This window comes from Thalassophryne amazonica, chromosome 3 (genome assembly GCF_902500255.1).
Source record: "Thalassophryne amazonica chromosome 3, fThaAma1.1, whole genome shotgun sequence".
NCBI classification, from domain to species: domain Eukaryota; kingdom Metazoa; phylum Chordata; class Actinopteri; order Batrachoidiformes; family Batrachoididae; genus Thalassophryne; species Thalassophryne amazonica.
The window spans coordinates 67,827,369-67,843,041 of record NC_047105.1 but is presented as its reverse complement, the minus strand read 5'-3'; the positions used below and the strand labels follow the sequence as shown (position 1 = coordinate 67,843,041).

General features: G+C 40.9%; 1 protein-coding gene across 4 annotated transcripts in view; it reads right to left on the bottom strand.

Moving 5' to 3' along the window:
• Positions 1-15,673, bottom strand: part of LOC117506953 (sodium-coupled neutral amino acid transporter 3-like) — a 203,270-nt gene that overhangs the window by 46,747 nt on the left and 140,850 nt on the right. For all 4 annotated transcript variants that reach the window (XM_034166628.1, XM_034166629.1, XM_034166631.1 and 1 more), the window contains 3 exons: positions 7,506-7,579; positions 7,310-7,402; positions 6,951-7,032 (listed from right to left, as the gene is read on the bottom strand). In XM_034166628.1, the coding sequence (XP_034022519.1) occupies positions 6,951-7,032; positions 7,310-7,402; positions 7,506-7,579 (249 nt within the window). The remainder of the gene's footprint in view (positions 1-6,950; positions 7,033-7,309; positions 7,403-7,505; positions 7,580-15,673) is intronic.

The window sequence follows — 15,673 nt, the reverse complement described above, 5'->3', positions numbered from 1 at the left end:
AGTTGAGGGTTACATGGATTCCAGTCGATATCAGCAGATTCTTGAGAACAATGTTCATGAATCAGTGACAAAGTTGAAGTTGCGCCGGGGCTGGATCTTTTAAAAAGACAACGACCCTAAACACTACTCAAAATCTACTAAGGCATTCATGCAGAGGAACACATACAATGTTCTGGAATGGCCATCTCAGTCCCCAGACCTGAATATTATTGAAAATCTGTGGTGTGATTTTAAGCGGGCTGTCCATGATCGGAAATCAAAAAACCCATGTAAATTATTATTTACAAAACATTCTTCAAGTGTTTTGTAAAGAAGAATGGTCCAAAATACCTTCAACCAGAATCCAGACTCTCATTGGAAGCTATAGGAAGCATTTAGAGGCTGTTATTTCTGCAAAAGGAGGATCTAATAAATATTGATGTATTTTTTTTCTGTTGGGGTGCCCAAATTTATGCACCTGCGTAATTTTGTTTAAAGAATTATTGCACACTTTCTGTAAATCCTATAAACTTCATTTCACTTCTCAAATATCACTGTGTTTGTCTGCTATATGATATATTTAACTGAAATTGCTGATCCAAACAACCAATGATTTATAAAGGAAAATCATGGAAATCATCAGGGGTGCCCAAACGTTTACATACAACTATATATTCTTTTCTACTCTACTCTATTTTGATATCTGTAAAATGTCTTGTAAATCACTCCAGAAGTGCAATCAAGTTATAAAAACAGTATTTTTCATTTTAGATTTGTTTATTTCTTGCTAGCTCTTACATAATATATGAGAAACATATATTAAACATACATTATATTGCACAAAAATGCAGCAGTTTTAGAGTGTTGGATTAGGAGCCAGAGAGAGACAAGCCAGCACACGTCACGGTGCCTCTCTACTCTGATTGGCTGCAACTATGTGCTTCCCATAATGCTTTGCACAAGTCTGGGAAGCCCCCATATGATCTGTCATGGGGATCTTCAACTCCAGTCCTCGAGGGCTGGTGTCCTGCAAATTTTAGATGTGTCTCTGCTTCAACACACCTGAGTCAATTAATAAAGTTATTAGCAGCACTCTGCAGAACTTGACTGCATACTGAGGAGGTAATTCAGCCATTTGATTGAGTAGTGTTGGACAAGAGACACATCTAAAAGGTGCAGGAGACCAGCCAAGACAGTCTGGTTTTTTTTTAGATATTTTACCCTTCAGGGGAACGTTTTATTAATTTTTTCGATACAAAACAAATTATGATGGTATTAGTAATGTCATATTATGAATCCCTTACTTAAAGGCCAATAAATAAAATTATAGTAGTGCCAGTGAAAATTCTTTTCATGCCTTAAATGTTAAAAAGCTCAATGGCCCGATAGTTTTCAGACAAAGTTCTGCTCCAGCTTCAGTGGTTACTGAGAAAGCAATTGTCAGAACACACGTTTTCAAATATTTCTGGAAAAATGTTCAGTAGGATCAAATTACAAGCCTGGCTTCCTCTGAGTAATTTCAGCTCATTATTTGCTCTCTGATCTAAGTGCTTACTGAGATCTGAGTATCAGATGAATGTTGTTTGAGGCCAAGTGTTGCATAAAGCCCCTTTCACACCGGGCCAACATACAGTCGCATAATGTGACGTACCGACTATGCCGAGCTTATGCAGCCCTATGTGGCAATACGCTGAGGGACGCAAAGGAGTCCATGAAAGGGATGCAAAAAATTAAACCACACCTGTGAGGTGGGATGGATTATGTCAGCAATGGAGAAGTGCTCACTAAGACATTTACACAGATTTGTGAACAATATTTGAGAGAAATAGGTCCTTTTGTGTTTATAGAAAAAGGTTTAGTTCTTTGACTTCAGCTCAAGAAAAATGGGAGCAAAAACAAAAGTGTTGCATTTATTTATTTATTTTTTGGTTCAGTGTATTTATCCCTAGTATGAAATATCAGCATTTTCCATGTACATCATGAGCAGGACTGGTGACAAGGGACAGCCCTGGCAGAGTCCAACACCCACTGGGAACAGTTCCGATGTAATCCCAAGAATGTGGACACGGTGCCTACGTTGGTCACACAGAGACTTGATTGCGCATTTCAGCGGTTCTGGTACTGCATACTCACGCAGTGACCCCCACAGGATGCTTCAAGGAACCCGGTCATACTCCTTTTCTCAAAAGGCACAAGTCTGACTGCAGAAACCATCGCAGAATCTCCTTCCTACCTACCACAGGAAAGGCTCTTGCATGGATTGCCAACAATCATCTGAGAACACTAGCAGAAAACATCCTTCCTGTAACACAGAGTGGCTTCCAATCATCAGAGGGACAACAGCCATGATGTTCACTGTCCAGAAATTTCAAGAAAAGTGTCAAGAGCAAACCAAACATTGTACTTTGCCTTCAATGACTTGACAAAGGTATTTGACAGCGTGTCACACGCACTTCTGTGGAAGATCCTGAAGAAAACGGGCTGTTCACAGAAATTAAACAAGATTGTGAGGCTTTTCCATGATATGTCTGCGACAGTTATAGTAAATGGATGAAGACAACATTCCCGTTGAGGTCTTTAAAGAAGGTCCTTTTCTCCAACACTAACTGCATCAACTCATCATCAAAATCTAGACTCAAGAAGAAATACCAGCAAACCTGAAAGACTCAATGATTGCTACCATCTACAAGTGCAAAGGACAACAACCTTCAGCACAAGACAAAATTCCTCATCTCGAAAGCCATCATCATGCAAACCCTGCTCGGCGACCTAGACTACCCACTGCTGCCACCTGAAGAACCAGTTTTGACGGGTGACTCATGTTGTTGGGATGGATGACAACTTCCCAAGCAGATCTTCTATTCTCAGCTGAGTGAATGAAAACGGTCCACAGGAAGGCAGAAGAAATGCCATAAGGACATCCTGAAGCACAGCCACAAGAACTGCTCCACCGACTGGAAGACCTGGGAAGAACCCACTAGGGAATGAGTCAGCTCTCAAACAATGATCCGCACTGGAGTGAAAGTCTGAAAATGTGAACAAACACAGAGCAGAAGAGGAGAAAGAGAAATGAGAGAGCCTTCGCTGGCCTAATTACACCGTACTTACTGGCCCGGGCTCTGCGTTCTCAGGGCGTAGGACTACTTTGTGTCCCTAAGATTAAATAAAGTCAGCAAGCCATAGGACCTTGTATTATGGTAAATGAAGTGCATTTTTATAGCGCTTTTCCATCTATATCAGAAGCACAAAACGTTTTACATTGATGCCTCGCATTCACCCATTCAAACACACACACTCACACACCGATGTCAGGGTGCTGCCATGCAGTCACAACACACTGGGAGGAACTTGGGGATTAAGGACCTTGCTCAAGGGCCCCATCTCAACGGATTTTCCGGTGAGGTAGTGGTCTGAACCGAGGATCATCTGGTCTCAGGCCCACTGCTTAACCACTAGCCCATCACCTCCCCTCCCCATTATCACACACCCGTCTTGTGCAATGATCTCCCTGCAGAGATAAAACTGTCAAATTCCATAGAGACATTCAAGTCCACACTAAAGACGCATCTGTTCTCCCTCTCCTATGGCTAGCATAGTGATGTACAACCCCAGTTCCAATGAAGTTGGGACGTTGTGTAAAATGTAAATAAAAACATAATACAATGATTTGCAAATCCTCTTCAACTTATATTCAATTGAATACACCACAAAGAGAAGATATTTAATGTTCAAACTGGTAGTCTTTTTTGTTTTTTGTGCAAATATTTGCCCATTTTGAAATGGATGCCTGCAACACATTTCAAAAAAGCTGGGACGGGGCAACAAAAGAATGGGAAAGTTGACAAATGCTCAAAGAACAACCCACAGGTGAACAGGTTAATTGGAAACAGGTGAGAGTCATGATTGGGTATAAAAGGAGTACCCTCAAAGGCTCAGCCGTTCACAAGCAAAAATGGGGCGAGGATCACCACTTTGTGAACAACTGCATGAAAAAACAGTCCAACAGTTTAAGAACAATGTTTCTCAATGTTCAATTGCAAGGAATTTAGGGATTCCATCATCTACATTCCATAATATAATCAGAAGATTCAGAGAATCTGGAGAACTTTCTACACATAAGCGGCAAGGCCGAAAACCAACATTGAATGCCTGTGACCTTCGATCCCTCAGGTGGCACTGCATTAAAAATTGTATAAAGGATCTTACCGCGTGGGCTCAGGAACACTTCACAAAACCATTGTCAGTTAACACAGTTTGTCGTTACATCTACAAGTGCAAGTTAAAACTCTACCATGCAAAGCGAAAGCCATACATCAACATCCAGAAACGCAGCCACCTTCTCTGGGCCCGAGCTCATTTGAAATGGACAGACGCAAAGTGGAAAAGTGTGCTGTGGTCTGATGAGTCCACATTTCAAATTGTTTTTGGAAATCATGGACGTTGTGTCCTCTCGACAAAAGAGGAAAAAGACCACCCAGATTGTTACCAGCGCACAGTTCAAAAGCCAGCATCTGTGATGGTATGGGGGTGTGTTAGTGCCCATGGCATGGTCAACTTGCACATCAATGCTGAAAGGTACATCCAGGTTTTGGAGCAACACATGCTGCAACCATGCAACGTCTTTTTCAGGGACGCCCCTGCTTATTTCAGCAAGACAATGCCAAGCCATATTCTGCACGTGTTACAACAGTGTGGCTTCATAGTAAAAGAGTGTGGGTACTAGACTGGCCTGCCTGCAGTCTCGACCTGTCGCCCACTGAAGATGTGTGGCACATTATGAAGTGCAAAATATGACAACGGAGAACCCGGACTGTTGAACAACTGAGGTCGTATATAAAGCAAGAATGGGAAAGAATTCCACCTACAAAGCTTCAACAATTAGTGTCCTCAGTTCCCAAACGCTTATTGAGTGTTGTTAGAAGGAAAGGTGATGTAACACAGTGGTACATCCAAATTCTGGGTCTGTTAGTAATTGTTTCTGCTTCCCTGTTGATTTACTGCTGGTGAACAACAAAGAGCAGAATCAGCCAGCAGGAAATAAATGCATATAAGGTAAATACCATAGGTGCTGTTATTTACCTTAGGTGCAGGAAATAACTGCACCTAAGGTATTTACCTTAGGTGCAGTTATTTCCTGCTGACTGGTTCTGCTTTGTTGTTCACCAGCAGTAAATCAACAGGGAAGCACTGACTGCTGACTGATTCTGCTCTGTTTCTCTCTGCGCGAGACAATGACAAGACTTTTATTGGATGCTGGCGCTGCACCCCAGGGCCAGACTGACGTCAGGATGCCCTGCCTGTTGCACCAAAGACAGTGTGCCTTTTATTTCAATAACCAGGGCTGTGAAATGATAATTGTGAAATCCGAGGAAAATATGCAGGGAGTCTGGGGGGCTGTATAGCCCCAGACACCAAATTCATTTTGTATCTAATGATACATTTTCAGCATCTGCTGGAAGAAAGAATCTCAAAAGAAGTGCATATTTAAATGATCCTAGATTCAACCTTTCATTTGAACTGTTAATGATAATATTGAAATAACAGAATATGACATGGAAGTAGGTCTTGGAATGATTTTCTTTTTAATTGTAAATCAAATTATGCATTAACTCAGAACAATTAAACTACATGATATTCATGAAGACTGAAACGACTGTTAAAGCTTGTCAAAAACCACAGCTAAAGCTTGTAGAATATTTTGAAAATCATGGTAAAATACAGTATCAATAACATACCTTATAGTAAAAAAGTCACTTATAGCCTTGTGTAAATTCCTGTAAATCCATTCGAAGCCACAATGTTTTTTCCAATGAAAGAAAGTCGACATTAACAAAAAAAGGTCACATAATCTTGTCTGAAATCCTGTTTGAACAGCACAATGTTAATTTTCTTACCATTCTCACCATAATGAATTAATTAATCATAATTAATCTTACCATAATTCTTATTACGTTTTCCGAGGGCACAAGATGCAGTTCACTTTTCCAGGTTTCTTTTATTTATTTTTCTATTATTATTTTTCTATTATTTTTCGGATGTGTTCATGAAAATGACTTTAAATTCAATTCAGCATCTTCCCTCTGTCCTATGTCACTCTGTGACACAGACATACCGCAAAATTCTTCTTTTAAAAAGCTTTAAAAGTATGCGATGTCCACATGCTGCGTTTAGCTTAAGAACAGTGTCTTGCAGCTGGCACAAAGCATCGCCGTAGCAACCAACTAGTTCCGCTTTACGACAACTGTCGTAACAGCCATGCTTTGAGTGAGGCATTTTTTTCTCCGTGGAACTCCACAGAATTTACAAAACAACAACAAAGAACACTTTGCGACAGGCATTTTACAAACTTGTTGATGAACATGATTACAGAGTACAACACTAACAACACCATCCCCCTCCCCCATGATGAAATCCGCGGAGTTTTCACCGCCCTGAATAAGACTCTGTCTTTGTTGCTGTTGTTTTTCTGTTTTTGTTTCTTCTGCTCGTACAAATAGGTAAAATTTTGTAAAAATCCTGTAACTGTAAGAATGGCCTCAGCAGTGGGTCACCCCACTGAGTCTGGTCTGTTTGAGGTTTTCTTCCTCATATCATGATTTTTCCTTACCACTGTTGCCTGTGTGCTTGCTCAGGTGGGTTGGCAAGGTTAGACCTTACTCGTGTGAAACGCCTTGAGGCAGCTTTGTTGTGATTTGGTACTATATAAATAACATAAATTGAACTGAGAGAGAGCAAGATCCTGACTGGTAGAAGCTTCCCGCAGCAATCACGGGCAGTGTCTATAAGAAACAGTGCACGTTAAGAGTGGACCTGCTCAGTCATCTCTCTGTCTACCATCCTGTCTGGGATTCGATCAACAAACTATCTTTCTTGCTACTCAGGGATAGCCATTACAACACCAGCATGTATTCCCTGGAGCTCCTTTCCCTCATACGCAAATGAATAATTTTGTAATGCATTTAATGACTCACCCTGCAGGCTTATCCACCTTCAGAAAGGCCTGGATGACCAGAGGAAACTCATACTTGACTATATACATGTAGCTGGACATTGCTGTGAAGGAGACACACACACACACACACACACACACACACACACACACACACACACACACAGACACACACACACATAAATATAACAGTATGTTAGTTTATCGTATACAGCACACATGTAAGGTAAAATGTTGAAACTACAGCACATACAGATACGCACATAAAGCAAATATGCAAAACATGTTCAATATATCTGAGAATACAATCAATATAACTCTAGAATCATCAGGGTAACTGAAAAAAACATGTGTGGACAGATGTGTGACAGTAGGGTGTACCTCCAATATTTTGCAGCGTGATGGCAATACCTGCTGCCATCTTCCCCGGGGTGCCAAAGGCTCTGTAGCCAAGTTGCTCATATGCACGAATACCTGAGTCATTAATTAAATATCAGCCATATCTAGCTGTATGCATGGTCTGAGATTGTGAAGTGATGCAGAATGTGGTTACGACAGTCAAAACGGGCATACATACCTACAATGCCGGACGACTTCAGCAGCAAATGGATGGAATAGGCTGACAGGGCGGCCACCACTGTAAGGAGTATCCTGAAAGAAACAGGCAACAGATATATAATATTAATATTTCTACTTCTCTCAATAGCTAAACCCCCATGATAATCATCTAATCATTGTATTAATGAATTTATTTCAAGCCTTTTTCTTTGACTGCAGAAAACCAGCTTTACATGTTACGCTCTTACACTGTACACTACATTGGGATCAAAAAGTAATATGGACAAAATTACATTATGTATCACCCCCAGATTGGAAGAGTGGTTCCAGCAGATTCCAGGCACAACACCAGAGGTCTCTGTCCAGAAGAGTGCAATCCTAGGAACAGCTAAGATGCTACTGAATCCTCAAACTCCAAGACCTCTGGTAGAGGACCCGAGCTTGAGAAACACACATACCATCCTCCAGGGTGATCACACAGGGGTGAGAGAGAGATTTTTTACATTTTCTAAATTTCTATAGTTTTCTATATATTTTCTTCAAATAAATTTGCTGTAAAAGGAATTGTGTGGTTTTCAAAGGGATGCCTAGCAGCCAAGCTGTAAATTAAATTTCCAAACCTTAAAGGACATGCCACATGTTAATGAACATCCCAGTTAGCAATACAACATCAAAGTATTCATCATTGTAAGTCTCGTCGCGCACATGCGGCAATAATTAGTGGTCGCTGATGTGTTTTATTGCTAATTATCCATACATTTTAGGGAAAACATAAACATCCTGTTGGCTAATAGACAGAGTGAAACCATAGCTGCTACATCCGATATCAACGCTTCTGAGTTTCCATTCAAAAGTGACGGCTTGGATTTACATAGGATGTACAGAGAGGAAATGACACATGTCATCCCCAAACTCTTAATTTTTTGAGAGAGTCTGTTGTATTTTGGATCCTAACATGTGCTGACTCTGCTGTCTGTGTCTCAGGACACTATTTTACTGTGCAGATGGAACGTCTCCATGGTGCTGTTTTTATAGGCTGCCTGAACATGCAAATGTAGTATTTCTTACACTGGAAAAAGTCAGAATATGTTATTTTCAGGAGACAATGGACTTTCTACATAGCTTTGCCGAAATAGATGATTTTTCATTGGTAGTTAACTAGAGAAATAACACTAGTGAAATTAACATTCCTGCCTCTCTCTCTTTCTCCATTTACTAGGCTAGCCAGACTATTGAAATAGGAATGGAGGAGTAACAGGGATATCAGGCAGTTGCAGACTATTTTAGCCACCGTTAAGCCCCGTTTATACATAGACGGTAAGAGTTCCCGGAAGCGTCCCGGAAGAGTTTTTGGCCGTCTTAAGGATCAAACGCCATTGTCAACGCCAGCTAGGGGGCGTGGCTTAATTCCGGCTTTACCGGGAATCGTCGAAAAAATTATTCAACATGTCGAATAATTCCAGGAGCGCTCCCGGAGAATTTGCGTGATGACGGAGACAACGCGAACAACGGCGTTTGATACTTTTTAATTGCCGTTTCATCCTGCCCCTTCCTGTAGTGCCACAGTTTACACCGCTGTAATTGGCGGCCGGCATTGTATCCCTAATCAACAGTGTGTAAAATGGCGATAGAGCCCACATCGGCGTCCTCAAAGGCGTTTTAACCGGCGACAGAGGCAGACAAAACGGCGGCGCTAGCGGACAGTACGCCGTTCTAAATGCCACCTCCCGGTTAACGGCGTTTCCAAACGGTCCGATAGGCAGCGGTCATATAAAAAACGCTAGCGCGCTGCATGCAGGCCTCTCACTCGCGGCCAGCTCCAGATATTTTTGCAGAGAAGCTCCAGTATGCCTCCTAAAAGAAAATTGGCAGCGGCAAGGACTTACCAAGAGGTCTGGTTCAGAAGCAGAGGGAAGCCCTGTGGTGGAGACGAGCAACACGTTGAGGAGGGGAAAAGGAAAGGAGAAGAAAAGGCTGAGAGATGAGCTCCCTCCCCCTGCAGTGACAGCTGCTTCAGCCTATTATACTCTGGGGGTGGTGCCTATATGTAAAAGTTCCTGGAGTAATGCAGGATTTGCCTGGATAAATCCAGTGGTACACAGGGCATTATCGGCGGCAGCAGAACACTGCCGTTCTCACACGCGTCTTAACCTGCGATTGTAAAGCATAGAACTGGGTAATAACCCCCGTTGCCTGACGTGTGGCAGATGCTACGGCGTCAAAACGCCGCTTTATTCGGCGAATTTAGCGGCATTTTATCCGCGTATTTGCGGCTAGTACAGCGCTCAAAATGCCGGCGAAATGTCCCGCCCCTTTCTACCGCGAAAACAGCCGGAACTACCACGAACTTCGGTCTACGTACTACCCGCCGACAAAACTGTCTATGTGTAACCTGGGCTTTATTCTACAAAGAGGCAGGAATTCTTTAAGTTTCACCCACAACAGGATGCCACAAATCCTGTTGTCCAGAGGCTCTTCACTAGAATGGACAGCATGGCATGGAAATGGATGACTTATTGTGGTCAACGCCATGCTTTATTTTGCTTTGTTTGCCTTGCTTTTAGCAAGTCCAGTGATCCAAGTATTTTCATTAGAGGCATGTCAGACTGGAAGCATGTGCACCAAAGAAAGGAGGAGCAAGACAGAGGCATAGCACATAGACAGTGTGCTGGGCATATTTTTTACTGCTCCAGAGAAAGCACTGGTCACCTCCTGAGGGAAGACAGCTGACACTAAAAACACTGAAGACATCTCTAGTAGTATTTCTTTGACATCCCTTTCACTTCAAGATGGGAACTGCAACACTGTGGCCATCTCTCCCAAGATGAAAGTTTCTGTGAGTAGAGTGTATCAATTTTTAACATGGTTACGCTTTTCCATGTAGGCTGCTGCGCTTTATTTTAATTTTTGAACAACACAATGTGGACATATATCCTTTGGTATGACATGCGCCTTCACATATTGTATAAATAATCATGGTGTGCTGCCATGGCCAAAAATGCCAGGGCGATTTTTTTGGTCCCAGTCCAGCCCTGGACCTGGACATTATTCTCCAACTGGTGATTGTGCACCATCCATGCGTGATGGTGCCAGTTGGGATCTCTTTGATGGTGTGGACCTGGACATAATTCTCTGGCTGGCAATTGCACATGATCCCTGCATGATGACTTCTTTGATGGTGTGGACTTAACATATTTAATCTTGGAAATCATTCTACAATGGGTGAGTGCCATGTTCAGTTTTTTTTTTTCCTTTTGAATTTTGTTCTCCTCAGTGGAGCTGATAGACTGTTATTTTACTTTGAGAGAGTCTGTCAGATTTTGGATCTCGATGTGTGTGGAGTCTCTTCTCTGTACGGAGTTTTAATCCCGTCACAGCTCCCACCGCACTGTGCACACAGACCTCGCCATTGTTTTCCAGGCTGCCTGTTCGCACAGATGCATTTCTTAGATTTTTCACAGTTATATCGATGGCAACACTTATAAGCATGCACAAAACTGACCCTCTAGCAGAGACTGTTTTTAACAGGCTGCGTTTATGACTAATAGCTGAGCACATGCATTAAGTCTTCTCATAGTGGAGAGTGGCTGCTGCTTTTACTGTGACTGCATCAAAATTAACAGTTATTACTTAAATATGAGTCATCATAACACGACGTCATACTCATGTAAACTTTGGAATTAATCTGGGGCTCCTTTCTTAACTTTAGCAGCTACATAGCATTCAACAGTGGGATGGGACTTTCCTCAAAGCTACCTAAGCACTGTCAGAAAAACGAGTATGAGTACTGAGTCTCCGTAACTGTTGTAAATGTCATATACTTTGAGACTGGTCATGTAATCTCACGTAATCTCGGTGTATCATCAGATGGTCACTAAAAGCCTAAATCTAAGTTGTTATGATTTCTGTACAACATGTCCTTTAAAAATGTATAGCATAGTTCTTACTATGTTCATGCATTTAATGATTACTTGCAACATGCTGGTGATATTAATACCTTTCTATAGGAACTGCTTACTGTGTAAAAAATCTACCTTAAAGAAACTGACCAGATCTGACTTCTAAGTCTGAGAGAGGACTGACATAAAGTGGGATATTAGAGACAATGTGCAGAGCTTACATATTTATTCAGACGTTTTGTACCACTAACATATCATTGAAAGTTGGTTGTTGGAATTAATCTGTTGTTATTTGGGATCTTAAACTTCTTGTACGTCTCCCTATTGATGTCATAGATCAATTTTCACAACTAATTTTCAGAAGAAAATTTAAATCATTTACAAAACATATTTTAAAGGCAACTCTGAGAAATCATCTAGTGAAATACTCAGGCAATTTTGTCAAAAGTTCTCCTACTAATTCCCCTTTACTGCATCTGTTTATGACGCCCACCTCTTCTGTTTGGTTACATTAACTTTCTATCACACATTCACATACACACAACACCCATTATTCCGCCTTGCTATTTATTTTCTTCCTGTCTCTTCATGGGGTTATTGATTTGCAGTGTAGGATTAGGTTGGTGCGGCGGTCGTGGGTGAACAAATCTGCTGACACACAGGCTCACATAGTTCAGTCACTATAGCTCCAGTCACAGTTTACCAACCCGCCACATTCCTACCAAGGCCACAGCCACTGACCTGCTGAAACCTTGGCACCCACCAACAAATATCTGTCATATAGAATGTGACAGTTTTAAGATTTTAGGTTCCAAAGACAGTACTTCAATGAAAAGCTTTGTGATTGACAGATCTTTGTGGATTGCGGCATTACTGTGGTTATCAAAGTGTCCTCATCTCTTCCCGTGTTCTCATCACAGTCTGCACACTGCTGGTTTTACTGCCTCAAATAGGATTAGATACAGGATGTAGACACTACCATGTCAACAGCAAACATGCATGTTGATCAGTTAATGCCTGACAGTAAGACCACTCAGAATTCCGTTATTTTAAGGATAACACAGTTACACAGAACAGTCAAATTATGTCAAATGTTCATAAATAATTCTTCACAAGTGAAGACATGAATGCAACACTGTCTGATGTGTCAACCTTGTAACAGTGTGTAGAATTTACAATAGATTAACAGGTATGATCATCTTTTGAGGTACAGAAATGCAAAGAAGGTGTCAACACCAGGTGGCAACCCTTATTACAAAATACAGTACATCACAGTATTTACTATTTTATAAATACATCAGTACATTCACATTTATTCAGTTTCTGCATGTTTACTGATCAGCTCGAACCTTTCCTATATTTCGGGCAGTATAGCTTTGATGTCTGTGGATTAAGGGGATCAAATATCAGTTCAAGATCACCCAAAACATTTTCTGAAAACTAAAATTTGCTTATATGTAAGCATGAGAATACCTGCTGTACACACCTGATTATTACTGTACATGTTGCATATGTTAGATAGCATGATTCCAAAAAACTACTGATTTGTAGGTCAAAGCTGTCATGTATAAACCCAAATGCTGCACAGTAACATGTACTGTGCAATATCTAATCACACTTATTATGGTTAGGGTCACAGTGAGTTACCCACAGGTACCCAAATGCACAACATGCAAGCCAGGCAGTTTCCGCATTAGCCAACACCACAAAAGCCGTGTTGTCAAGATATATGCAGACATTTGTGACAGAGAAACGTACACTGAAAGACATCTGAAATTGCAGTAACGAAACAAATTTCATGACAAATAATCATAAAAAGGCAGAATTAGTTGAGTTAAGACGGATAAGTCTGGTGTTCCATCACGAGAAGCCAACGATAAGGAGGACAATTACAAACAGTGATCAGTTTTATGTGATGGGAAAATGATTTTGTTACCACGGATTTCCATTTTTAAAACTCCCTGACAAATTGTCCAGATGTAACCACTGTTATTTGAGAACTGCCACCATGAGAAGATTGGACTTTCCAGCACTGCACCGTTACAGTAACTCTACGAACGCCTCATTTCTGAAGATGGCAACGTGCATTCGGCAGGCTGTCACTGCACAGAGTAAGTGGTAGTGCTGCACAATTCATCACATTTGCATCGTCATCACAATGTGAGCATGCTCATTAACCACACTGCAAAAGACTGCCTAAGGCGCAATGTTTTATTTTAATCATTTTATTTGCACACACCGTGATGTGAGGTAAGATATGATCCTGAAGTGCTGACACTCAATGTTTTTACAGTGAGTAGAGTTGGAAGTTGGTATAAGTTCAACATTTGTGTTTTAGGTCAAACAGTGGTATGTCAGTGGGCATGCAAGAGCCAGAAATTATGTTGGTTCATAAATGTGTCGTCATCACAGCACTGAACAGTGACATCTCACATCGCCGGTTTTCCTGGCAGTGCATTCCACAGTTTGGGAGCCACAACCTCAAATGCACTGTCTCCTTTGGTCTTCAGCCATGACCTTGGTACAACCAATAGGTTCTGGTCCAAGGACCTCAGAGACCTGCTTGTCACATACGAGTGCAAGAGTTCACTGATGTAGAGTGGCATTTGACTGTACAGAGCTCTATAAGTCATCACTAATATTTTAAATTGCAGTCTGAACCAAATTGGGAACCAATACAAATAGGACAGAACATTCATGTGTTGTACAACTACATCCAGATACCTCCACATTGATGCATGTGCACAACAACCCTAACCACTTGCTCACTCATCTTCAACTGCTTATCCGGAACCGGGTCACAGGGGCAACAACTTCAGCAGGAGAACCCAAGCTTCCCTAACCATCCATCCATTTTTTGTACCAGTTCATTTCAGTTAAGGATTGCTGGGGTGCTAGAGCCTATGCCAGTGGTTAATGCACAGGTATGTTACGAACTAAATGGGGTGGATGATTACTATCAGCTCTCAATAAAGTATTTCTGCTAAGAGGTTTACGGTAAATAGTTGATTGCAAAGAATTATTGACATCCTTATAAATAGTGAGATCTAAAAAATCTATGGAATGAGAGTTATAGTTCATAGTAAAAGATAAATAATCTGTGGTGGAATTGATATAATTCAAAAATTGATGTAACTCATCATATGTGCCCCTCCAAATTAAGAGGACATCATCAATATATCTGCGCCATAATTATATTTTTGAGTGAAAAGGGCTATTTTCAGTACTAAAGATATGTTTCTCTTCCCAAAAACCCATCACTAAACAGGCATAAGATGGGACAAAAGCACTCCCCATAGCAGTGCCCTGTAGTTGTATATAATATTTGTCTGAGTATTTAAAAAAACTATTCGATAAGACAATCTCAACCAATTTAATCAAAAAATCTGAAGGTGGCAGCACATCAGTAGGACGTTCGGCAAGATAGAAAGAAATGGCTTCTAAGCCTTTACTGAGCTCTCAATAAATACTTTATTGAGAGCTGATAGTAATCATCCACCCCATTTAGTTCGTAACATACCAGTGGGTCAGTTCTTGCGAGTTAGAAGAAATTGCAGTTCTATCACGGACTTCATGTTAAAAGCAGCCCATCTAGCAACTCTGAACAATGTGGTTATAGTAGAACTAACATTGGTAAAGCATGGGACAGAGCTCTAAATACTGATCGTGCCTCTTTACTCAAGAAAAAATCTAAATCTTCTTCAACATCTAAATTGTTTTTTTCTACTTGCTATACTCCATTTGTGGGAAGAATAAAAAACATAATTTATAGATATTTGCACATTCTGAAGAGTGATCCCACACTTAAAGACATCTGTGCTGAACCACCTAAATTTATATTTAGGCGTGCCCGAAATATTCATGACAGACTTGTTCATTCAGATATGATTATTCCCGTCTCAACTGCTTGGCCCTCCAGCCCACCAAAAGGTTTCTTCAGATGTGGTAATTGTGCACATTGTTCAAATTCCACTAATACTTCATGTTTCTCTCATCCTCGCACTGGTAAGCAATATCCTATTTCTTCATTCATCAATTTAACACTACTCATGTAGTATATATTTTAAAATGCCCTTGTGGATTGGCATATATTGGCCAAACAAAACGTCAACTTAAATTACGGATAGCTGAACATAAAACGGCAATCCGTACTCAGAATTTAACTTATGCCATGGCAAGGCACTATAAACAGGCCAGTCATGGCTCTCCAGCATCTTTAAAATTTTGGGGGATTGAGAGAATCATAGCTTTTACTAATTAGTCCTATTTGGTTGCACCAGATTTGTTT